We start from the raw sequence: 23,755 nt of genomic DNA, 5'->3' as shown, positions 1-23,755 counted from the left end.
GGAGATCATTTTCAAATATCAGAACAGGGAAGTTTCAGACCAGTCTTTCAATAAAAGCAGTGGGACAAAAGATGAGCTGGGTTGAAAACAAAGCCTGCGAGTTGTCTGAAGGAGACTACAAGGTGTGGCTGCCTGCCATAGCTGAACTCTGAACCTTGATGCAGCGATGCCCCCCCAGTCTGGTGCTCCCCAGTATCTCCTCTGGCACCTAAAGGCAAAGGTGACCATTTGTCCTGCTGACAAAGAGGAAGAGGCAACATCTGAGACGTTCGTGTGCTACGTCACTGTGGTAGCAGCCTCACAAAACACCTTGACACGATGTTCCTCTCAGAACGTGGTCAGGGAGGCAGGGGTCTCTGCCGCTCTGGGGTCCCTGACAGCGCTGTGCTGCGTCAGCATCTCCTGGGGCAGCCACTGCCTGCGGGGCACCTCTGCCACTGTCCTCTCAAACAGCACTCCTCTTGAGGGATGTAATGGATTTTAGCTTTAAAAAAGCGCCTTATCTTCCTCACAGACTTCGTATTTAGCTTCCCTCACGATGTTCCAACATGCAGAGTGCGAGGAATTTTCCTCCAGGGTTTTACGGGGGCAAGTCCCATTTTGGAGGGGAGTCATCTCCTTCATCCTTCTAGGAATTGGACTGCTTGGCACTTTCGAATTCCTGTGGGAGACACCTGCGCTGCCACGTTCACTGGTACCTAAAACACCACCATGAGGGCGCCCAAGAGAAGCATGCAGAGGCGTTCTGCTCCTGCCCCCCAACCCAAAGGCATCAGGGTGAGCCTCTTGCCCGGAGGACACTGGCCACCACTGCATTTCCACCACAGAGCTGCCAAGGGCCTGTCCCCAGCCCCATGCCCCCTCAGCCCTGACTGAGGGGGAGGTCCTCTGCCTCAGGCCCTGTCCCCTGCCCCATACCCCCGCTCAGCCCCTGCCTCAGGACCCGTCCCAGTCCTGGCCGGGGGTCTGACCCTGCCCCAGGCCCCCTCCCAGCCCCGGCTGGGGCTGCCCCCGGCGTCCCGCTGCCCCATGGGGCGGGGGGCAGCCCATGGTGGCGACCGCGGGCCGGGCGGGGGCCGGCGGCCGCGGCGATGAGGGGAGAGCGGGGCCCGCAGTGCGCAGCCAATCGGCTGCCTCAGCGCCTGGTCCGATCTCCCCGGAGCGTCCTCATTGGCCGCTCCACTCCCCTCGCCTCACGGCGGAGGCCGGCGGCGACCAATGGGGCGCGGGCGCGCACGGGGAGGGGCGTGGCCTGGCGGCCAGCGCGCGAGCGGCGGGCGCGGCATGGCGGGGTCCCGCCGGCCGTGAGGGAGCGCGTGCAGTCGGCGGTCGCCATGTCGCCGGTGTGGTCGCTGGGCGCGGGGCTGCTGCTTCTGCTGCTGTGGGTGCGGCACCGGGGGCTGGAGGCCGTGCTGGTGCACCACCGGTGGGTCTTCGTCTGCCTCTTCCTCCTGCCGCTCTCCATCCTCTTCGACGTCTACTACCAGCTGCGCGCTTGGGCCGTCTGGCGCCTCCACAGCGCCCCGCGGCAGCACGCCCAGCGCGTCCGCCACATCCAGGCGCAGGTGAGGCCCGGCCGGACCCCCGCACACCCGCCCCGGGGCAGACCTTGTCCCCCGCTCCTTGCCAGCCTGCGCCCCCGCTGCGGTGCACACCGGCGCTGGCCGGGGCCTGGCGGCGAGGAGCCCCTCCCCGCGCCGCCTCTCCCGGAGCCGGGGCAAAATCCAGCCTTGAATCCGATTGCGACAGCCCAAGCGGGAAGACGCAAACTAATAAAAGCCAGCGGGTGTTTCTGCCCCTGTGGGTTTTATTTTTTCCCTGCCTGAAACTCCTCTCGAAGTTGCGGCGTCAACAGCTGGCAAGTCCGGATGCGGCTGTCCGGCTGCCGTCATTGTAACATCCTGACAGATGTGCTGTGAGTCCCTGTATCGTGACATACCTGTCTCGTGTATCATGTAAACCATGAATCACGTGGTTTAGGCACGTACGTGTGTGCGTGTGTGTAACACGAAAATGTTAAGTCTTTGAATGGTTGGCATAATCCCGTGTTTTAATACCACTTACATCCTGCTTCTTGGCATTGTTAGTTCCAAGAGATGATTGAAGGGGAGCTGAAATTTTTCTTCTACCCAGAAGTGCAGAGATCTTTAATGTTTCTGTGCTCCCTAGTGTTTTTGGTAATTCTGTCCAGTCTGCTTCTGTTTTCTTACTAGACTCTCATGTTTATTGCAGATACAGGTGGATATTAATGTGCACAGAGTTATTCTTTGAGGGTTTGGTGTTGGGTTTTCTAGTAGCTCTAGTAGCAGTTGAGCTTTGAAGAAAATGCTGCAATTGATGTTTGTTCTCTAAATGTTAACCACTGTGGCTTTGCAAAATTCGTGGATCATGTGTATGGCTTACACATTTTCCTTCTCAACTTTTCTCTCTTTGCCCATTATTTTTTAGGCTCAGACCACTTTTTGGTGCATTCAGGAGGAAGCATTGTTTCATTAACCTTCACGGAACTGACATTATTTATGACAGTGGTAATACCTCCCTTTGCATGTAGATTTGCATAGAATCATAGTATAGTTTCGGTTGGAAGGGACCTTTAAAGGCCATCTTGTCCAACCTCTCTGCAATGAGCAGGGACATCTGCAACTTGACCAGGTTGCTCAGAGTCCCGTCCAGCCTGACCTTGAATGTTCCCAGGGTTGGGGCATCTACCTGTGGATTTTTAAAACTTTCATGCTAGTTTTCTGAATCTCATCTCAAAAAAAATCCCAGAAGCTACAGGGTATTAGAAATGCTTCCTCTACATAACTAGACACCTCTGGTGGTATTTTATTTAGAAGTTCAGAGGTCTGCAGAGAGATTTCCAAAGCGTCGCTACTCAAGATAGAAACATCCAGGCTTTGTTACCTGCAGGTAACATGCATGTAAGAGGACTAACAATATTTCTGAACACTTTTTCATAGTGAGGGAAAAATGTTTCTGGTATACATTATTGACGACGTGTGTATGCCTTACAGCATCAGTTCAGTTGTTACCTCTTGCAGGTTCGGGAGTGGAAAAATGAAGGCAGCAAAAGATACATGTGCACTGGCCGGCCTGGCTGGTTGACTGTATCACTTCGTGTTGGAAAGTATAAGAAGACTCATAAGAACATCATGATCAACTTGATGGATGTTCTGGAAGTGGACAGTGAAAGACAGGTAACGAATTCATCATAAAGCTTTCCTAATAATTCAGTTTACAGCCTTTCTTACTGTATTTGTAGCTGAAGAGACTAGATTCCATAAAGAACAAAGGATTTTTATGGCAGTAGACCCACCCAATTTCAGGTTTTACAATGTGTGCTTGGATCATTCTATAGAGAAAAACAGCATATGGGATTGCTTAGCTTTTATGTGCTGAAGTCAGAAAGACCAGATTGATTTATGGTTTTGGGGACTGAGCAACAAGATGTTGAGGCAGAGGAGGAATCACTAAACAGTTTCAACTATTTTTAGTAGAGCTCTTAGGAATCTAAGTCTCTGAATTCTAATAACAGATGAAAGTACAATCCAGTTGTATTTTGTCATCGTTAGTGCTGAACACTTAATTTATATTGGGGGGGGAATTGGTTGGGTTTTTTTGCTTTTTAGGTTGTTCGTGTGGAGCCTTTGGTGACCATGGGCCAGTTGACTGCACACCTGAATCCCATGGGCTGGACTATTCCTGTGGTACCAGAGCTTGATGATCTTACAGTAGGTAAGGGTCCTCGTCATGACAAGAGACTCACTGATTTTGCTGCATTTTCATTAGCTTTCATTAGCAGTAACACGCTGCATTACTTTAAAGGTTACAGAAATTGAACCTTATGTTCTGTTGTGGTATTTCTGTTATAAGCACTTCCCTTTTCTTTTTTTTTTTTTTTTTAATTAGTCTTAAAAGTCATGCCCAGAGCTTAAAATTGGGGGTTTGTTCCTGTAAACCACCTTCATTTTGGAGTGTGTTTCATTTGATTTGTTATGTCCTCTCTTGATAAGGTGGCCTGATCATGGGAACTGGCATTGAGTCTTCATCCCATATATATGGACTTTTTCAACATACCTGTGTGGCCTATGAACTTGTTCTTGCTGATGGAAGCCTTGTGAGATGTTCACCAGTAAGACAAAATGTTATTTTGCTATAATTTACAATGTCATTGACAGTTATCAGTATGGATATATGATTTAGTATGACATACTTTTTGCAGACTGAAAACTCAGACCTATTTTATGCAGTGCCTTGGTCTTGTGGTACTCTGGGTTTCCTGGTTGCAGCAGAAATAAAAATGATTCCTGCCAAGAAATATGTCAAAATACTTTATGAGCCTGTGAGAGGACTGCAGAAGATTTGTGAGAAGTTTACTGAAGAATCTAAGAAAAAGGAGAATAGTTTTGTGGAAGGACTTATGTATTCTTTGGAAGAAGCAGTCATCATGACAGGAGTCTTGACTGATGAAGCTGAGCAAAGCAAGGTAACTAAAGGGAAGTTATACCCAAAGGAAAAAAAACACCCCCAAAGTTTAACTGAAGCTGTGCTATATGCCAGTGTAAAACCAGAACCATTATAAAATTGGAACAATCTCTTAACATGGGATTAAAAGTTAAATCTGTCTGTCAGAATATTTTAAATTACAGCTCTTTGTTACTACACCAGAGTCTGTACACTAAAGCTCTTCAATTGACAAGAAATGACCTACTGATTTCATTATTCTAGCAAATAATTTAGTCTACAGCCTTTTCATTGCAGCACCTAAGGAGGAAGAGAGTATCTTCTCTCGTACACAGAATAATGCCGTTCTACACTGCAGTTATTCAGAGTAACTCGTTTCACTGCAAGCTTTAAGACAGTTAATATTGGTAAAACACATCAGGGACATTTACAGGAGGGGCATGCTAACTTTTCACTGTGTCCCCCAACCTGGATGTTTCTCGTTTGCCATGAGACTTCAGATTAATGATGGGTTGAGATATCGGTATATTAGGAATCCAGTTCTGTCACAATCACAGTCTCTTTATTAGCTTGTAAAAGGCCAGCTTTAGCAAGCCATATTTAAATTGAACCTTAACGGCAAGAAAGGCAAGGAGGAGCCATGCATGTGGAGAAATGAAGGCTCCCTGGGTCTCTTTTGACAGTCTCATTCAAACTCATTCACAGAGGGTATAACATTGATTCTTTACAGTAAAGGAATTTGGGGACATACTTAATGTTTTCTAGTACGGTGTAACTGTTATCTGTGTTGGTATTTGCTAATGAATGCACGATTTCTTGTAGATAAACAGAATTGGCAACTACTACAAGCCGTGGTTCTTCAAGCATGTGGAGAAGTATTTGAAAGCTGACAGGACTGGAATAGAATACATTCCCTCCAGACATTATTACCATAGACATACACGCAGTATCTTCTGGGAGCTCCAAGTAAGACCCAGTTCCAAAATTAAAATAACATCTGCAGGAAGGTACTCTGTTCTTTCCCAGTGTAGGTACAATGTACCTTCTTCCCCTAGGCAATACATCTGTCTTTCATGGCAGAAAAACCAGAGAAGTTTATGGCAAATTTAAGTCCTGCTTTTAAGCAAAACAAATCCAAAGGCACTTCTTTATGTATAAGGTGTTGTATCCTAACCTCCTAATTTCTGTTTTAGTGCTTTTATGAGTTTAGACCTTCAGTACATATTTCAGCATTAAGTGTTTATACCTACAGAGTGATTTTCAAAGACAGATGGTGGAAAAAACACGAATGTGAAATTATGGTGGAAAAAACATGAATGGCTGAAAAATTTGCCCTGCCTAAACTCCGAGTAGTTATTATACAGTACAGTCATTACTTTGAATTTCATAAATGTATTTGTTGTGATGTGCACTTACGCAAAACTTGATTTGGCATTCTGAAAGATTCCCATTACGAGATTTTGAATCTCTGGAGTGAGATACTGGATCCTTTCAGCTCCCAGAGAAGTTAAACAGGAGTTGGCTGTGCAGGAAGTACTTAAAATTTTACAGCTTTAAAATTCTTTTAAGACCTGATCTTGTATGTGTTTATTCTTGCAAGAGTTCTGTAAGTTTAGCTGCTTATGCAATCCTTCCTTAGCTGTTCTAAGATAATAGCTGACTGTTCTCTGAACTTCATTCTCTCTGCAAGCATTTGGGGCTGAGTATGTTGTGATTCATATGACTGAAAATCAATCGTTGTAACTAGAGGCGGCTTAGGGCAGGGCCGCGTAGCTAAGTTCAGTCCAGGCCTCTCTTATTGTTCATATTTGTATTATAGTAGTTTAGCAAAAGTATCAGCAGTTAAATTTATTGAAAATTGGGCTTAATATTGCTCTGAGAATTCTGAAGTATTTTCTTTTGGTACACTTTCACATTCTTAAGTCAAACTTCTTTTTCTTTCCTTTTTGAAGGATATCATTCCCTTTGGCAATAACCCTGTTTTCCGTTACCTGTTTGGCTGGATGGTTCCTCCAAAAATCTCTTTGTTAAAACTCACCCAAGGAGAAGCTATTCGAAAGCTGTACGAGCAACACCACGTTGTACAGGACATGTTGGTCCCAGTGAAGAGCCTTGAAAGATCTATACAAACCTTCCATGTTGACCTTAATGTAAGAACACATATTTTTAAAATGCAGCGAATCTTGAACTGTGTGTAACAAGAACTGTGACTGTTGATCTTAAGACGTAACAGTCTGCTTGTGTCATCATTGTATCCTGCAGAGTACTGTGCTTTGCGAGTCTGTGATGCAAGGCTGCAGGAGAAATGAGCACAGCTTTCTGAAAAAAAGAATGAAAAGAAGGCAAATTCAACCTTCAGTAGAAGGTCAACACTTGATAACACTTTTTACCACTTTTACTAAGTGATGAAAAATTTTATCACTTAGTAAAACTTGATCTGATTTTTCTTTCACCTAAAATGACTGGTGGTCTCACTAAACCCCAACTGTGGGAATTAATTTCCCTTTCTTGCTTTTATTTCTGAATTTATTTTAGTTAGAAGAAGTACAAACTTGGCAATTTCAATTTTGGACTGACCTGGAAAAGAAAACACTACATTCTCTTTTTACTCAGAATGTGTATTCAGTTGTTGCTTTGGGACCAGGGATGGTGGATTTTTTTGTTTTTTGGGTTTTTTTCAAACATTTAAGGGGAGGAGATGTAATTCTAGAAGGACACAGCACATATTCTGAGTATCTCAATCTATTTGTGTTACGATCATTAGAAAGTGCAGCTAAGAACCACAGCAAGATAACTGGAAAGGAAGAGCTGTGTAAGTTTCAATCCCAAATTGGGAAGAAGTCCTCTTAATTCTTCATTTAGTCACCTTTTTTAAGAGAGAGCTCAAAGGACTGTTTCGTTAAAGATAAGTGACAAAATGTTTTCTTACCTCTGCAGGTGTACCCTCTTTGGTTATGTCCTTTCATATTGCCCAATAATCCTGGTATGGTCCACCCAAAAGGGGATGAAGCAGAACTCTACGTGGATATTGGAGCCTATGGAGAGCCCCAAAGGAAACAATTTGAAGCCAGGGCTTCAATGAGGCAAATGGAGAAGTTTGTAAGAAGTGTGCATGGGTAAGGATCCTGTGCCTTAGAATAGTAATAATGCCATGTAATTTATACCCGTGTGGTTTAATCACAGTTATTTAATGCCACAACACTTTAATATTGCAATAATTTAACAACCACAATAATTTAAGACTAATTTTAATTACTAGTTTTGATGTTATGATTTTAAAATATGATTTCACTTTAATGATTTGATTGCAAAACCAATCAAACAGACGAGCGTGCTGGCTGAAGTTCCTGCAGTGTATTTGGGAGCTGGGTAGCGTCAGGTCACCTGTGCATCCTTTCAGCTCCCGGCTGCTCTGGGAGTAGACTCTCTGCTGCAACAAAATACACCCATGCACTCAGGTGCAGAAAGACCTCAGCAGGTCTGTGCTGACTGTGCGTAAACCAGTGCCTGTCCAGAAGCAGTGTTAGCACGGGTTGGTGACTGCTCTCAGCAAGGCTGGCTAGCCCAGCCCTCAGGAAAGGCAGCCGCTGAGCTTGGCTTACTGAGGCTGGCTTGTTTCAGAGCAGGGGCAGAGCAAGTGTTGTCTTGGTCGCAGTTGGCTGCAGTCCCTCCAGGAATCCCACAGGCTAAGGTTTGGACAACTTCCCTGCCTGCCCTTGGGACTTTTCTGCTCCCTGCAGTCCTTGCAGCGTCACGCCGCAGCTCTGCCCCGTCCTTGCGCTGGTGTGCCAGGCCCGGCACAGGGAGGCCAGCCTTGACTCTTCCCTGCAGTCCCTGTGCGGTGGTGGGAGTCCTTCCTCCCTCACCACTTGTACTTCCATAGCTTCCTTTTCCCTGCCCTGATTCCCAGTACGTAGGACCGCAGCAGGCGTGGGAGTTGCGCCCGCCATCTGTCACGGGCTCATGCCAGCCTAATTTGCTGTGGTAGTGTCAGTGGAGAAGCAGTTACAGGCTTGTTTCTCAAGAACAAAAACCAACTACACAGTATTTTTACACCATCAGTATAATTCACCCACATTTCTATTTTGACCTACTTCTCAGTCTGATGTGATTATATGCCATGTGGCTGAGTAGCAGTGGTGAGTGCTTCGAGGTGATTTGGAGAGTGTAAATGACTTTTGGCTGCAATAAGTGATCTGTCAGAGAACAAAGCAACCAAAAGTCAATTTTAAGCTTTTTTAAATTAACTTGCAATTAAGCTTTTAATTTAAAACTCTTTACTAACAACGTTTTGTCTCTTCTCTACCTGTCACTGGGAAATGAACAATGGATAACTGCGTAATCTTACAGTTTTGTAACCACATGCAACAACAGCGTTTATGTAACAGTTTGTGTTTTACTGCCGTACTCTGATGCTAGCTGCATTTTAGAGAGCGCAGTATGAAAGTAAGGAGGAGTCCACAGGTAAATAAGGACTTCATTTATTCTTGTAAATGGACCTGTGTTACACTGTGCTTCACATACACTATGAATTTATCTTGGCCTGGTGTGATTTGGCAGGCTTTTGCCTTCCGCCTTATATTCTCAATGTCTAGTTGAAAGAAACTGTAAAAAACGAAATAAGGTATTGCTACTTCTGCCTTGAATGCAGGCTAATACGAGATGCATATCCATGACTGTACCTCTGCGGATCGTAAGAAAGGATGCAGAAAAAATACTTTCTTTTTTTTTGTAGCTGGAATTAAAAGGTTTTGAATGGAAGAAAAACGAAAGTAGGCTTTCAAAAGCAGTTAGAGAAGTATTTGTCAGGGAGAATTCAGGTTATGTGTGGTTTTTGGTGCAAGGGGCCAGACTCTTGGGGGAACTTTTGAAGTTCTCTCTAGACTTCTGTTTCTGTGAACACGAGTTGTTAGAATACAAGTTGTCAGAAGATTTGGCTGCACATGGTTAGGATGTCTAAACACAAACTACTGGTTTATGCACATTTTTTAGTCCTTCGCCTTTTCTCTTTGTAGTAGCAAAACTAATGAAAGCATCAACACACTGATGGCTAAAGAAGTGTTCTGAACCATATTTTAAAAGCAACAGTTCTTTTCTTTGCTTTCTTTTCCCATCTTCCCCTTCACCAAAATGACTGTAACAGTGTTCTGCTGTTTTCACTATTCCATGGTATTTCCTTTTGGAAAAGAGATCAGGGTAATGTTAAATCCACAAAATATAATTGTCTGAGTGTCCCAGTGTAATCCATGTGAGCGAATATATTTGCTTCTTTTTAAAAAGCAATTCTGATGGGTTTTTTTGTTGAATATTTGCTATTCATAGCTCGCCTTCAATGTTTGTTTTAATACTCTTATTTCAAATCTTGTGGCATAATTAATACTAAATCTTTGTCTTGTTCCCCCCCCCACTTTTTTTTTTTCTCAAGTTTCCAGATGCTGTATGCAGATTGCTATATGACCCGTGAGGAGTTCTGGGATATGTTTGATGGTTCATTATACCACAAGCTGAGGGAGCAAATGAATTGCAAGGATGCCTTTCCGGAAGTGTATGACAAAATCTGCAAAGCTGCGAGACACTGAGCCTGGATGATCTATTCAAGCAATCAGGGAAAGATGAGTTTACCTATAGCTAATTAGTATATCCTTTTAAAAAAAAGCTTTATTGCTCTCCAAATAAGCTCATTCTTGTTGATGTTTAAAGGTATGAATCCCTGCTTTATAAATTTATGTTTAGTATTTCTCTGTATGTTTTAAAAGCAATTTTCCAAACTCAAAGCGATTGTTTTTAAGAAATCTTAAATGCTAGCCTTTGTATCTGATGTAGTGACATAGGTGAATTCACCTATTTCCAGGCATAAGAAAAATAACTGGAAAGGAAGAAGATACTGGAGTTACACCAGCTGTATACTATAGCTATATTTAGCATTACTTTTGAAAATGGTAAGGAGGGCTCAGAAATAGGTGCCAAAGCTGAACACATTGTCAAATTAATCATGATGTTAAAAACATTTGTCTCCAGTTGGTAACCTGTGGGACAGCTTAGCAACGGTACCATGATCTTGCGGCTGTACAGCGCCACATGATGTTGTGTGGTACTACACGGCTGGGGTTGCACCGTACTGTCATCTCAACAGAGCAGTTAAACGCCCTAACAGTGGTGTCCGTTTCAAAACTGAGCATTGAGGTGCGAAGAAAATGCTTTTTACTTGTGCCTATCATATTTGTACTGATTTTGATTCTAAAGTGTAAGTGGATGTAGGTTTTAGGTACTTTGTCCTTGGCTAACAGTGCATTGGTTTTTTGCCCCAAAATATCCAACGTTCTGGCTTTGTAGACTACTGAAAAAGTAGCTGCTATTTCATATAGCCAAGTTTTAATTCCAGTTTTTACTTGTTGTGGGTCAATTTATTGGGGTTTTTTTTTTGTTCTGTTTGCGGGGGGGGGGGGGTTGGTTGTTGCTTAATTTTAGTGCCTTATAAATACTCGGTTGGAGGAAGACATGGGTTACTTCAGACCATTCTGTCCTGGCCGGTAGGAAAAGGAAGTCAAGGCTTTATTTATACAAGGTTTGTTAGAGCAAGTGGCTGTGGATAAGAAGAACTCTTGTTGTGAATCTTGATACACACAGGCTTTGGTTCTGACTCGAGTGACATTTTTGCTTTTCATTTTAGCTGGATTAGACTGGTAGGCTTTGTAAAAGGACTGTTTCAGTCACCTGGAGAGGAAATCAATAGTAAGTACTGTTCAGTTCCCCTTCTGCTGCTCGCTGGTGAGAACGGCACAGTCATGGACTTTGTACGGTCACGTGTAGAAGCATGGACATGTTTTGACCCTGTAGCCAGGAACATGGTTCCAAACCAAGCCTGTATCTTGTCCGAGCAGTACTTGAAATTGTTACTTGAAACCTTACTGAGCTTGAGGGAAAAGAAAGTAATTTTCTTGAGGCTTGTGTTGGGGGTAACGTGAAGAACTTTTTTAAACAGTTATCAGTGGGAGGCATTGTAATTTTTATATGAGAGCTAAACCAATGATTTTATTTATTGATAGATGGATGTTTATGGTCCAGATTAAACCAATGATAAAGCAGTAACAAGAATACATTTGACCCATTACTCAGTGCTGCCTTCTGGGCACACTGTTTGCGAAGAAGGTACCCCTTAAAACCCTGCGCAGGGGACTGGTAGCAGGGGCGGCCTGCCAAGGGGAGACGCAGCCAGAGCCGAGCGCCTGCAGTGCTGCCCAAGCCGCAGAGCCGGGCAGGAGGTGGAGCTGTGTCCATGATCCAGGAGCATCCGCTACGCCGTTACAGGCTTTGGGGTGCACAGGGAGGCAAACGCTGATTCTCGGGGTGTAACCTGCCTTGCCGCGCCCGCGAGGGAAGCCGCACAAGAGCCCTTCCCTTGTCCCGGGGGCAAAGCTACGAGTTAACTCAGTGCTTGTAAGATGATCTGCACAGAGCAAGAATGGGTTTGGTTAGCTTCGAAAGGGCAATGTTAAAACAGCGAGAGGATGTGCAAGTACTTCTACTTAGGCTGTGTTTCTCACTGATGTGCTGATGATCTTTAGGTTTGCACTGTATTTGTTTTTTCACTCATTTCATTGGCAAACTTCGTATGACGTGATCGGGTACTGTAACTTTATCACACATGCACATGCATAATTGCTGTTGCTCTTAATTTTCAGTTGTACGGGCTGTTTAAAATAAAGATCTAGCCAGCATACTGTTCAAAGCAGTGTCTTTAATGAATGATTACTTACTTTTCAACAGTTCTGTTTATCATTTCTCATGCTTGTTGTATTGTTACAAATGGTCAACGATTAGAGAAAAGCTGCTGTCTGGGCAAGAGACCAGAGGCTTCGGGAGGTGGCTAGGAGCAGCAGGGAAGGAATGTCTTTGAGGTCCCAGAGTGGAGCTTATCTCCGCAAGACACACCGTACAAAACAAACACCTCATAGCTGAGCCTTAACCCTTCAGTTACATCCTGCTAACTCCACATAGCCTCATGGTGCTGATTACCCTGATGTTTGTTTCCCCTCATCTGTTTATTCTTTCCCTGTGACCTTTTGTCCAAGGAGGACAAAACCACATTTTGGATTTAGGCCGCTCCAGCCGTTGACATGCATCACTACTTCATTATTCTCCCTTCGCACTAATAAATCTCATCCCTGGTTGGAACGAGCAGCCACAGAAGCTAGGATGAATATTCAGTGCACTCCTCAGTCTGAGGAGTTTCTCATCCACATCTTCCATTTCCTCAGAAAATGCCTTTACAGCAGCTCTGCTGGCCAAGTCAGAGGTTATCCTGCCCCTCCCTTGGTCATGGCTGGCGCATCCTCTTCCAACGCTCTTTTCCCAGAGAGAAGCTCCTGGGCTTTCTCCTGAAATCTGGGCTGACCAAGTGCCTCAGCCCCACTGAAACCGCAGCTCGGGTGCCAAAGCCCTGCCTCCCTCTAACCACGTTCAGCACGGGCACTGCCTGCCGCTGCAGCGCACGGTCCACTCTCTGACCCAGCGGTATTTCTGTAGCCTGCGCTCACCCACATCTCTGCTCCAGCATCTCCCTGCAGCAACCTCCTTCCTCCTTCATTCACCTCTCTATAACAATAATCGGGAGTTCCCTAAATCACTGCAGTTTCACCTGTGTTCAATTATCTCCCCCACCAAAGGGTAATTGCAGATTAATTAGCATACTTAATCAGCCACAACTAACATGTAATTACACCTAGATTTAATTATTCCAGCCTGGTCTAAACACTAGTACAAGACTTCACAAAGGTTAACTCTAAGTGAACCAGCGTACTCGCAGTACATTTTTACGCCCATCCTTTGCCACCACTGACACAGCTCTCCCTTCATTTCCCTTCCTCCATTGCCTCTAGGTTTTAACATCCTACAAAATTTGGAATGATGACACTAAATTCCCCCTAATTCCCTCCAGCTTCTTCTAAACCCTTGCGTTTTTAATCCAAGCGAAGCTCTACATTGCAGCTTGTGACGAAGATCCTTGCATGCAGCTACTTTAAAGATGGCACGGGACAGGTACGTAGGGAGTTGCTGAAGGCCTGACTACTCTTAACTGCTTTGCCATGGTAGTACTTTCTCTGACCCAGCTCTCTGTTGAGTCGTACTGGGGGACCTGGGGGTCTTCAGCTCTGCTAAGGCCACCGTGCCCGTAATGGGGGTCTGCAACTTTAAGTAGCACCGTCTGAAAGGAAGAGTCTAACCGGGAATGAGCTGTGCGTGCCAGCAGACCTTCCTTCGGAGGACATGCGGCACCTGGCATCCCTTCCTCAAGCGTGTCATTTTTATAAAGGACAGGGTGGGAATAATTAATTACTTGACAGAAGAGTTAGGCTGGTGATTGCCTGAGTGGTTTATTACCACGAACAAGACTTGAGTTGTTTTTTCTCTTGACTTGCATGCCAGCATGCTGTATTTTCATCTGCCCCATCTCATCTGCTGGCACGTCTGCCGATTACTCACTGATTTGCACTTCCCAGCACCTTCTTATGTTTGGAAAACAGCAGTGATTTCTTCTGCAGTATCTGGACAACGTGGAGCAGAAATCAAACCACTCCAGTTGTTTTTAGCAACAGGCTTGAGCCGCTCGCTGTGGAAAAACAATGCGATTCAGTGAGCTCAAATTATTGGCTGAATTAATTTCATTAGTCTTAATAAGCATGGAGGTGAACAGAGCTCTTAAAAGCCTGGCTATTCCCCAGTAAGCACAGCTGTAGCTTGAAAAGTGATTTTGGAGCTAGCGCTATTTGATCAGAGAGATGCGTTTGAATTCCAAGTCCTGCTCACTGTTCAGATTTCTTTTTTATTCCTGCTGGAAGTGCAAAATTAACAAAGCTGGGCAATATTGAAAGCCAGATGTCATTATGCCTTCTCCATCCCAGGGTAGCTAACTTCTGGCTGCCCCGCTGAAAGCTGCCGAGACCGATTTCTAACTACTCTCTGGAGATCAAGACAGACCTTTGCAGAGCTGCCAGCCCGTAGTGCCACCGCAGCAGTTTGCTAATCTTGGCCACAAGCAAAGGTGCGAGCGGAGGGCTGTCCTGAGGTCTCTCATTAGTCTAGTTCCTAACTGCTTCACAGGGTTTTCATGCTAGCGATTTCAAAGCCCTTTCTGATGAGAGTGAGCCTTGTTATCTTCCTTCCTCAGGTGGGTAAACCAAGGCACAGCCTGAGAAGGTGATTTTCGTTCGGGGCCGCTGAGCAGTCCAGTGCCGGCACTGGGAACGAGTCCAGGCAGCCTGACTACCCATCCACCTCCCAGTTCCTTCCCAGGCTGCCTCCTCTAACTCGATGGAAACTATTTGCCTACACCTCCGCTGCGGGCAAATTGCATTTCACAAGATACAACAACCACCTTGGCATCTGTGAAGTGCCTTGAGAGCCAGTTCTTTAACCCTCCCACTGGCCCTACGCGGCGGGGAAGCACGCAGCTCCCCTCGTGCTCCTGGGAGGGGAGACGTGCAGCAATACCAACCTCCCTGCCCACAGAGGGAACCTGCGGTGGGGCTGGTGAGTGTTTCTCACTCCTGATCCAGGGCTTTAACTACATGATCATCCCGTCTCACATCAGCTGTAGCGTCAGTAACGTGCAGTCTCCCGAGAGCTGCTCAAGATGATTTTCCTGTAAGCCAGCGTGAAACCACTTACAGCCCCCTTGTCTGTCAGACTTAGAGCAAGCAGGCATCCTGCTTCAAGTTGCTCAGGTACCGCTGCGCGTCACACCAGTACAGGGACTGGTATCTCATCTTCTGCGGGTATTTTTCATGCTCAGTGATGTCGTAGCGACCAACACCTACAGGGTTCTGTAAGGAGAAGGTCTCATGTGTTTCCCCATCCAGAGGTAGCATGAGGCTCTGGGGAGACCTCATTGCAGCCTGCCAGTACTTCAAGGGGCTTATAAGAAAGACGGGACAGACATTTAGCAGGGCCTGTTGCGACAGGACAAGGGGTAATGGTTCTAAACTAAAAAAGGGCAGATTCAGACTAGGTATAAGGAAGAAATTTTTCACAATGAGGGTGGTGAAGCACTGGCACAGGTTGTCCAGAGCGGTGGTAGATGCTCCATCCCTGGGAACATTCAAGGTCTGGGAACAGGCTGGACGGGGCTCTGAGCAACCCGGTCTACTTGAAGATGTCCCTGCTGACTACCGGCAGGTTGGACTAGATGGCCTTTAAAGGTCCCTTCCAACCCAAAGATTCTATGAATCTATGATTCTGTGGGATGGGGCAAAACCAGGTAGTGCCTTCACGTGGCCAGGCCTTCAGCTGCAAAAAATACAGCAATATATGGCATGTGTTAACCAAACAGCCTATATTGCAGGGGAGGGAGGAGAAGACACACTAATCGGTGTTAGCCCGGCCAGTCCCCTTCACTAGCAGTTCTCGTCACAGCAGTCCCTAAAGAAGTCGGTGAGCTCTGTGGGCTCGAGCACGCTCACCGTTTGCCTACTGCTAGCTATAGTGAAGGGTTGCCATGTCACAACCTCCCCACTGAAATGTAATCTGCTGAGTTCCCCAGCAATTATGAAGATGTCTTCATCCTTGACCTCTTTCAAGTTGCCTGTTCCCTACTCAGCTGGATAAAGGCGAGAAGCCATGTGGAAGCCTGCTCCTCATCCCTAGCCAAGGTGGACTATTTCAGACTAAAGCTTTTGTCTGCTTTGAGCCCATTAGGCTTTGTTCTGGTTCTCTGTGGGGAAGCTGCCAAGATGAAAACAGCTCCAGGACCGGGTACTATCAGAAAGGCTTCTACCTGCACTGGCTCTGCAACATGCTGCTGATGCTGCTAGAGACAAAAACTGGCTTTCAAGCAGCAGAATATGACTTTCTGTGAGGATATGAGGAGCTCCTGGCACCTAAAAGGGCTCAAACCCTGCTGCCCTCATCCATGAAGTGCATCCTTTTGCTTGCAGCTGATGCAGAGCAAAACTAATGAGAAGGGTCGGCTGAGCATCCCTTGAAAAGGGCAAAAGCCTGAGGATGCAGGCAGAGATAACGTGGTCACTGCTGAACTCCCCCGCTCTGCTCAGCGCCAGCCAAGCTCAGCTGCCTACGGGCAGCGCGTGCTTGGCAGCGCGTGCTCAGCGTGCCGCCGTACGCGGGGGCACCTTTCCCTTGACCTGGCAGGACGCTGGGCCGTGGGCCTTTTTTCGCTGTTTATTCTTTAGCAACCTGTTCCAGACAAGAACAGCAGCACCCAGAGAGGGACTCACCTTCTCTCTAAAGGATGGGTATCTGGCCAAGTCACCCAGGTTTCCTTGATAATCAACAGGAGAGAAAGTCCCCTCCTGAGGTCGGTTTGCCCTTCTATCACAGCCAGCCACCTGATGTGGGACTTCTGCTGGGGTGCTGCTCCGTTCAGACGACATGCCTAACATTTAGCTGGCTGCAGCTGGTGAGGACTGCCCACTCTTAGACTCAGAAGAGTTCCATCCTCTCCCAGGGGTGCTGGTAAGGGATTGGGGATGGCCACGGAGGAAGCGCAGAGCGTGACCATTCCCGCGTATCTAGCTGCCGTGTCTGTGCACCCACCTCGTTCCCAGTAAAGAGGCGGTAGGACTTTCTGTCGAATCTCTTGGCAGATGACCAGAACGGGGGTTGACTGGAGTACACTGATCTCTCAACAGGCTTCGGGTTGTAGGAGCCCGGCCCCACTGCATACTGCGCAGAAGAAGACCTGTTAACGCTTCAGTTTGCTCATAAAAGGAACCACACAACATCAGAGACGCATCCATCCCCCCAGGGCCTAGTGCGTTCCCACCCTGGGCACCCGCGGCACCACTGGGGATGCCAGTGCCACCAGCCGGTGCTGATGTCCATGCTCCCACTGACCGCCTCCCTCGGGCACTGGCTGAGCGTGGCCCAGAAGATCCTCTCCGTGGGGCAGCCCGGGTTCCTCGGCAGCGTGCTGAAGCAGCCTTTCTTCTTGTTCTCTTTCAATGTCAGCTTGTCCACAAAACCCTTGACAGTGCCAGTTCTTGGCTCGGTGCCTCTCCTCTGCCAGGACAAGGGAGTGGTGCAAGAGGCTCAGCTACTGGTGGTCTCTTGGGGGGTCACCCCATGCACCCGCCCGCTCTCCTGCACGGTGCCTGCAGCCCGCTCGCTCCCCAAACGCTGCTGTGCGGGCATGTTTTTCCAGGACCCAAGGAAAGTCAGAGCAAAATCCACGCGGGACAGGTGCTGGCGTAAGGCAGCTCCCCATCCTTATAGCAATGTGTTGGCAATGCCACAGCTCGCTGAGAAACCCCATCTGGGTGCGAGGCCCTGGGGCAACGCACCTCCAAGGCGTGACGGCCACCACCGGCGGGCTTCAACCTGTCCCCCGAGAAGGGCTGGCAGGGGCCGGGGCCGGCCGCCTGCCGCAGCCCCTCGTCGATGCCGCTCCGCAGGTGGTAGGTGCCGGGTCCCAGGCCGCTGCCCTGCAGCATGGGGGGAGAGGCGGCAGGGGCTGCGCTCAGCGGTGGGACAGGGCCACCCCGTGAGCATGTCCCTAGGGCAAGGGGCAGGACTCGCCACGGCTGCCGGCAGGACGCACTTGGCCGTCCTGCTGTCCATCAGCCCTCGCGTGCTGGTGGAGCGCTTGTCCCTCTCCTCGAGGTGGGCGTAGGGGTTCCCCCGGGGGCCGTACGTGCCGGGGAAGCAGTCCTGCGGGAGAGGTGGGGTGGCCGTGGGCAGCCTCGGCAAGGGGGACAGCCCCAGCCCAGCAGGAGGACATGGCGCCCACGGTAGCCTCTAACCCTTGCAAAGGGCTTGTTCTCCGGAGGCACCAGCCCGGAGCAGAGTCCCGCAGCCGGCGGTCACCATTCCCCAGCGTCATCCATCCCAGGGTGTGACGTACCCTGTGGGCATCTCTGAACCGCTGCTCCCTTGTGTCGCAGATCCCCCGGAGGCTGGAGGGCCGAGTCTCCTGCAGGAAGTCCCTGATGTGGTAGGTTCCTGGGCCCAGCCTTTCCTGCTGCGGGAGGAGAGTGAGGAGAGTGAGGATGGGGCTGGGCAGCGCTGCCTGCACCGCTCACGCCCCGCAAATGTGCACGGAGGACGGATGAAACCCAGCTCTTACCTGGCATTTGCGCCTCTTCATGATCTCCTTGAACTGGAAATGGGGCAGCTGACTAAGCCGGGAGCCCTTCTCTGCTCTGGCCCAGCCAGAGGCTGATGCTTTCCCCTGCAACGCAGAGCCGGAGCGCTGCCGTCAGCAGCGCTGGGACCGGAGCGCGAGGCTGAGCCCATGCTCAGCCAGCCGTGGCTCCGCAGCCGCCTGAAGAGGAGTGATTAGGGGAGATGGACGTGGGGATCTGCTGCTCCACATCCCAATCCTCCGTGCTCTGTGTTTGCTGAGCACCGGCAAGGTGCCGGCGAGCTCCGGCGTGAGCAGCCCACGTCCCACGCTTCCACCCTGGGGTGCTCCCAGCCTGAGCTGGGTGTCCTGGAACGTCATGCGCAAAAAGCCCCCACGCAAGAAGCTGCTCCCCAGCGGGCACAGACAATCCGGGAGGTGAGGAGAGTTACACTGGTAGGTCCAGCTCTCCCCATGCCTTCAGGCAAGCCCGGCCAGTGGCCTCACCTGGCTGCCCATGTCCCTGAGGAGTGCCTGCAGCCCCATGCTGGCAGCTCTGGCCCCCGAGGGCTGTGGGGACGGTGGCAGCCCTCGCCATGGCAGCCATCACCGTGGCAGTCAGCATCCCGGTTCCCCAGGGAACGTCCTCTCCCTGGAGCAGACAGGGCCAGCAGACAGCTGGGTCAAGGCAGGGATCCTGGTTTTAATGGTGGCTCCCAGCCTGGCTGAAGCAACATATTCAGGGCTTGATCCAACCATTTACCAAGCTTTCATAGGGACAAATTATCTCCAAGCTCCTAAAAATTGCATTCTACTGACCTACCAATCCACCTTGGGCAATAAAATGATGCTCTTGGTTCTTGTGTCCTCTGTGGCACCATATTTGCTGCATCTGTGAGCACTGGCAGGTCTGGGCAAGGCAATCCACATCTATGATCTTCTCGGGGGAGGCCCACCAGCCCCTGAAGACTCATGGCGTTTCAAACATAAGCAAGACAGGCCTGGGGAAGCCAGTTCCCTGTCGCTGGGCTGCTGTTTGGTGCAGAAAGTGGGGTTTGCTGCCCAGTCCCAGCAATACCACCCGCTCCCATTGCAGGTTGGATGGAACCCTGCTGGGGCAGGGCATTGAGGAGCAGAAGAGGCTGCCCACCTTCAACAGGACCCTGGCGTTGCTCTGACAAGTCATCAAGTCCTCCAACACTCACTACAGCAGTAGGAGAAATTAATTCTTTCACCAAACCCAGCTGTGTAAAACCCACTTCTGGTCCTTACGCACACGTAACTCATGGTGTAATGCATCCAGCACTGATTGATGCTGTATGTACCCACACCCAAGGTAGCCCTGAACCTCAGATGCATTCTTCTGATTGATTTAATTACTGTATTTTTATCAGTGTTGTTTATTTTCAAAAGCGTTGTTGACAGGAGAAGCTGTCGAGGAGCTGTCTGAAAGCACCCGAGGGTTAGCCGGCAGCGCCTGCACCTTGGGTAGCTGCCAGGGTGCAGGGGGTGCGCAGTAATTTTATATCCCCCAGTAACTTCCCGAGGGGTGAATCTAAGACAAGCCCTGCAACTACCGCTTCACTGGACATAAAAACATTGTCCTGTAGTCATGCAGTTACAGTAACATCACTGGAGGAATGAAAGTTCTCAGGAAAGTTAGTCAGCCAGGTGTGAGAGCTAGTGCTGTGGGAAGAGCTTGTCCAGGGTTGGTTGGAATGTGCCACATCTCTCAGCCAAGACCCCAAGCCTAAACTGCAAATCCTCTGCAGGATGGAGAGAGGTCCTGCTGCTGGAATGACTTGGCCTCTCACCTGTCCTGACTTCTCTTCCCTAGCCCTGGCCTGGTGCTACCTGGACATGCTGCTGGAAAGGAAAGAAACATTTTTCCACCACCCCAGTGCCAGTCTAGGACTGTGGCTTCTCTGAGACTGAACCCCTCGATTGCTTTGGCAAGGTGCTATACCCAGCGCTGCTGCGCAAGGGACTCATTGAAGGCAGCTGCCATCGCCTGCATGGTCCTTCATGCATCTTTCCCCCATCTTCAGCATTTTCTCATGGAAATCCCCCCAAGGCAAAGAGGGAAGGCCCCAGATGAGAGCAGAGACCCTCGGCACACCCCTCTCTGGCCATGCATTTGGCCCTGATGGCATAAATCAGCTCCTGGTAAAGCAGCAGGTGAGCAGTTTGGTGAAAGGCTGCAGGGACAGCACTAACTTTATTAGATTTCCCTGGCACAGCTGGAAAAAATAAGGAGCACAGACAGGCTTTCAGACACATAACCCCTGAGCTTAGCCCCACATTCAGTCCTGCCTGCTGATTTAATGAGAGGTATCAGCTTTCCCCGCATCTCTTGTATGGCCTTAAACCCTCCTGGTTAAAACACGGCCCCGGCGAATCAATCCAAGATGGTTTTGTCCCTTTGATCAACACAGCAGGCAGTAAGTCACTGACAGAAACGTGTTTCGCTTCTCTGGCTTGACCAGGCGATAGAAATGGCGAAAGACAACCCTCCCATCCTGAACCGCCTGGCAAAACTCTTCCACTTCCTGGGCAAGCAGGAGATGGCCGAGGGGATATGCAATTTGGCACTGGATGTGCTGGGGGACCCATAGCTCAACTGGCAGGTGTACTGCACCCAGGCACAGGTACGTCCTCGTTGGGGCCAGCACAGCGTGCTGGGTGTCCAAGGTGTGGGCAGGTGCCCTTTCCGTGGGGACCTGTCCTGCTCCTCCAGCCTCCAGCCAGCCACAGCGCTTCTCCCAGACAGCGTTTGCATTGCATGTTTAATTGTCATGAGAAACACGTAGGGATAAGTAATTACCTGATGAAACTGGTGAGGGCTCGTCTGGGAATGAAGTTGCTACCTTGCACTGAGTCATCTCACAGAACTGGCTCAACTATTTAATGAATTTAATGCTCCTAAATCACTCAGGAGCATCAAAAATGTGCCATTCAGTTCCTTGATTTTGCCCATTTCCAGCCCCCTGTAAACGGGAGTGCACATTAGTGAGTATTTCCCATTATAGAAGAATCATGAAGATATCTTCAAATCCCATTTTGAAATAAAGAAAGGACTCATTCTTATTTCCTTATATCTAAACAGGATTATTTAACTCCTCATAAAATGAGGCTCACTGAAGTGAAATCTCCTCCTCTAGTGGAATACTTCAATATGTGCTTACAACTGCTCCTCAGAGATGTTTAACTTCCCTTGAGCTCGAGGCAGGAGGTTGAAAGTGCAAGTGTGGAGGTGGTCACTGGGTGCCAGGCAATGTCTGTCTGTCAGATTGGACTGGAGAAAGCTGAATTGACATAAGAAAAAGGCTTTTGATTTTTCCCATGATCACTGGGAACCGAATTTACAGCCAAGGTCAACAGGGTGAGCAGCATCTCAGGGGTTTGCACCACAGCTCCCAGTACTGCTCACCTTAAGGCAGCCTGGGGTCATGTTTTGGACACAAGGTGCTGGTGCTGGGGGAGCTGGCTGGCTCTATGGTGTAGGTTGGCATGGCCAAGGAGCTGACCTGATGCGTGCCAGTGATTTGTATTGACATCATTTTGTCATCCATCCTGCAACTGGGCGCTAAGACAAGCTGATGAGTTTCCTCTGGTCTCCAGATCTGCATGAAGATGTATCATCTGCAAAATTTGGAACACGCTGAGATGGGACAGGGCCCGGTGCCTGACAGAATGAAGCTCATGCATGCTAAAAATGCCCTGAAAAACATTCTCAAGGTCTGTCCCTGCCCAAGGACACTTCTGGACATGGGCCAGGTGAGGATGGGCACATCATACTCCTGAGATCCCGGAGAGCAACTTGCAGTGTCCCCAGGTTTTCATTAACTCTCAGCCCTAAAGGTAGACCATGAAGACTGGGAGAACTGGCCTTCAGCTGCCACTTCCTCCTGTTGGGCTCGGCTCTACTTAGGTGCAAAGGAGATGGAGGCATGCAGCAGGGCTGAAGGCAGGACCAGGGAATGGAGGGATTGGTACTGTTAACATCACCCTTAGCTGGGAGGCAATTCAGAGAGCTTACAGGAGGGAAAAGCCACCAGGAAACATTAGACACAAGGATGGGAACAGGAATCCATCCCCGCATGTACACTATGGACATGGTGCTGAGAGCAGGCCAGCCACATTCTATTACTCCTCTCCCCAGAGCCCGATGGGGAATGTCACCCTCAGAGGCAGCCATTGGTCTTTGTTTTCTCCTGATAGCCCTATTTTGTTCTGCCACGCCTCCATTTACTATTTTTCACTATTACATAAGGGTGGACGCTGTGCAAGAACTGGTCCTGGTGGATGAAACTCCTGCACAAGGCCGTGGAGTTTGACCTGGGCAATACCATACCCGAACTGCAGCCCTTCAGAGGCAAATGCCTGTGGCTTAAAAGCCAAGAAACACTTGCTATTGAGTGCTTCGTGGGCCATTGGACTGGACGATGCGAGATCCACTGAGAGCTTGTGGTGGCTCCTGGAGCCACTGCTCATGCTCTTTGGCCAGAAGAAGCTGAAGATGGAAACGTTGATGCAGGAGGTGGAGCAGTGGGTTAAGAAAGCCAAAGAGAAATTCCCACAGCAGTGCTTGCAAGCAGGAGCTGAGGGCAGTTGGCTGCAACCACACAACAGAGGTGACCCGGCTTCGCAAAGCCACAATGGCTTGCAGGAACACGGAGCTGGTGAACCTGCTGTTTGAGATGATGAAGGTCAGTTCTTCCAAGGGCAGGATGAACAAGCAGTCACTGTCCCTCTGAGTCATCAGGATGTCAGCAGGTTCTGCAGAGTGGCTGTGCCTCTTATAAGCTGTCAGAACCTTCTTAGTTTTCTAACCCTTGTTAATTCAAAAAAGCAACAGACAAATCCCTTGTGGTGTTAGCCCTGCAGGAGCCCTGTTGTTGCTCCGCTGTCCCTGGCACTGGTGGCCATCCACCACCATCCCCTGCCCATGGTTCCAAACCTCCAGCTCCCGTCCCAGGTAGGAGGCAGAGAGCCTGGGGTGCCCCCCGCCTCAGCCATGTCCCCGGCCACAGGATGGCAGAGCCAGGAGGAGAAGGGTTCCTGCTCCTGCCCTCGCTGCGGGGAAGCTGGGTTTTGGTGGCACCTGGGCAGGTGGCATCCCCCCGGACCAGCCCACCTCAGCTCCTGTGCCCCCCTGAGGACGCCCACCCATTTTCACGCACTCCAGCCACGAGAGCTCTTCACAGCCACGGG

The 23,755-nt window shown here is 48.9% G+C and overlaps 3 protein-coding genes across 3 annotated transcripts; 2 read left to right on the top strand and 1 right to left on the bottom strand.

Annotated features, from left to right (window-relative positions):
- Positions 1-1,334: 1,334 nt before the first annotated feature.
- Positions 1,335-10,043, top strand: DHCR24 (24-dehydrocholesterol reductase; the record flags this gene model as incomplete). Its single annotated transcript, XM_082002720.1, has 9 exons — positions 1,335-1,565; positions 3,042-3,197; positions 3,630-3,735; positions 4,014-4,132; positions 4,223-4,486; positions 5,287-5,430; positions 6,417-6,614; positions 7,402-7,580; positions 9,890-10,043. The coding sequence occupies 9 exons, from the start codon at positions 1,335-1,337 to the stop codon at positions 10,041-10,043; spliced, it is 1,551 nt and encodes a 516-aa protein (XP_081858846.1).
- A 3,928-nt stretch (positions 10,044-13,971) lies between these two features.
- CIMAP2 (ciliary microtubule associated protein 2) lies at positions 13,972-18,922 on the bottom strand (the record flags this gene model as incomplete). Its single annotated transcript, XM_082003079.1, has 10 exons — positions 13,972-14,074; positions 15,157-15,287; positions 16,238-16,270; positions 17,017-17,145; positions 17,317-17,481; positions 17,763-17,903; positions 18,001-18,129; positions 18,323-18,439; positions 18,545-18,649; positions 18,827-18,922. 10 exons carry the CDS (start codon positions 18,920-18,922, stop codon positions 13,972-13,974), a joined length of 1,149 nt encoding a protein of 382 aa, XP_081859205.1.
- Positions 18,921-23,298, top strand: TTC22 (tetratricopeptide repeat domain 22; the record flags this gene model as incomplete). The annotated part of the gene is given in 12 exon segments (XM_082003078.1): positions 18,921-18,979; positions 19,638-19,716; positions 19,720-19,753; positions 20,379-20,425; positions 20,427-20,450; positions 20,454-20,498; positions 21,028-21,153; positions 21,157-21,189; positions 22,163-22,318; positions 22,865-22,968; positions 22,970-23,135; positions 23,137-23,298. Coding segments are annotated over 12 exon segments (1,035 nt in total).
- Between the last annotated feature and the right edge of the window lie 457 nt (positions 23,299-23,755).

Source organism: Phaethon aethereus (genome assembly GCF_964289735.1).
Source record: "Phaethon aethereus genome assembly, chromosome: 8".
Classification (NCBI taxonomy): Eukaryota; Metazoa; Chordata; class Aves; order Phaethontiformes; family Phaethontidae; genus Phaethon; species Phaethon aethereus.
The sequence above is the reverse complement of the archived record's forward strand: the minus strand, read 5'-3'. Positions and strand labels throughout refer to the sequence as shown.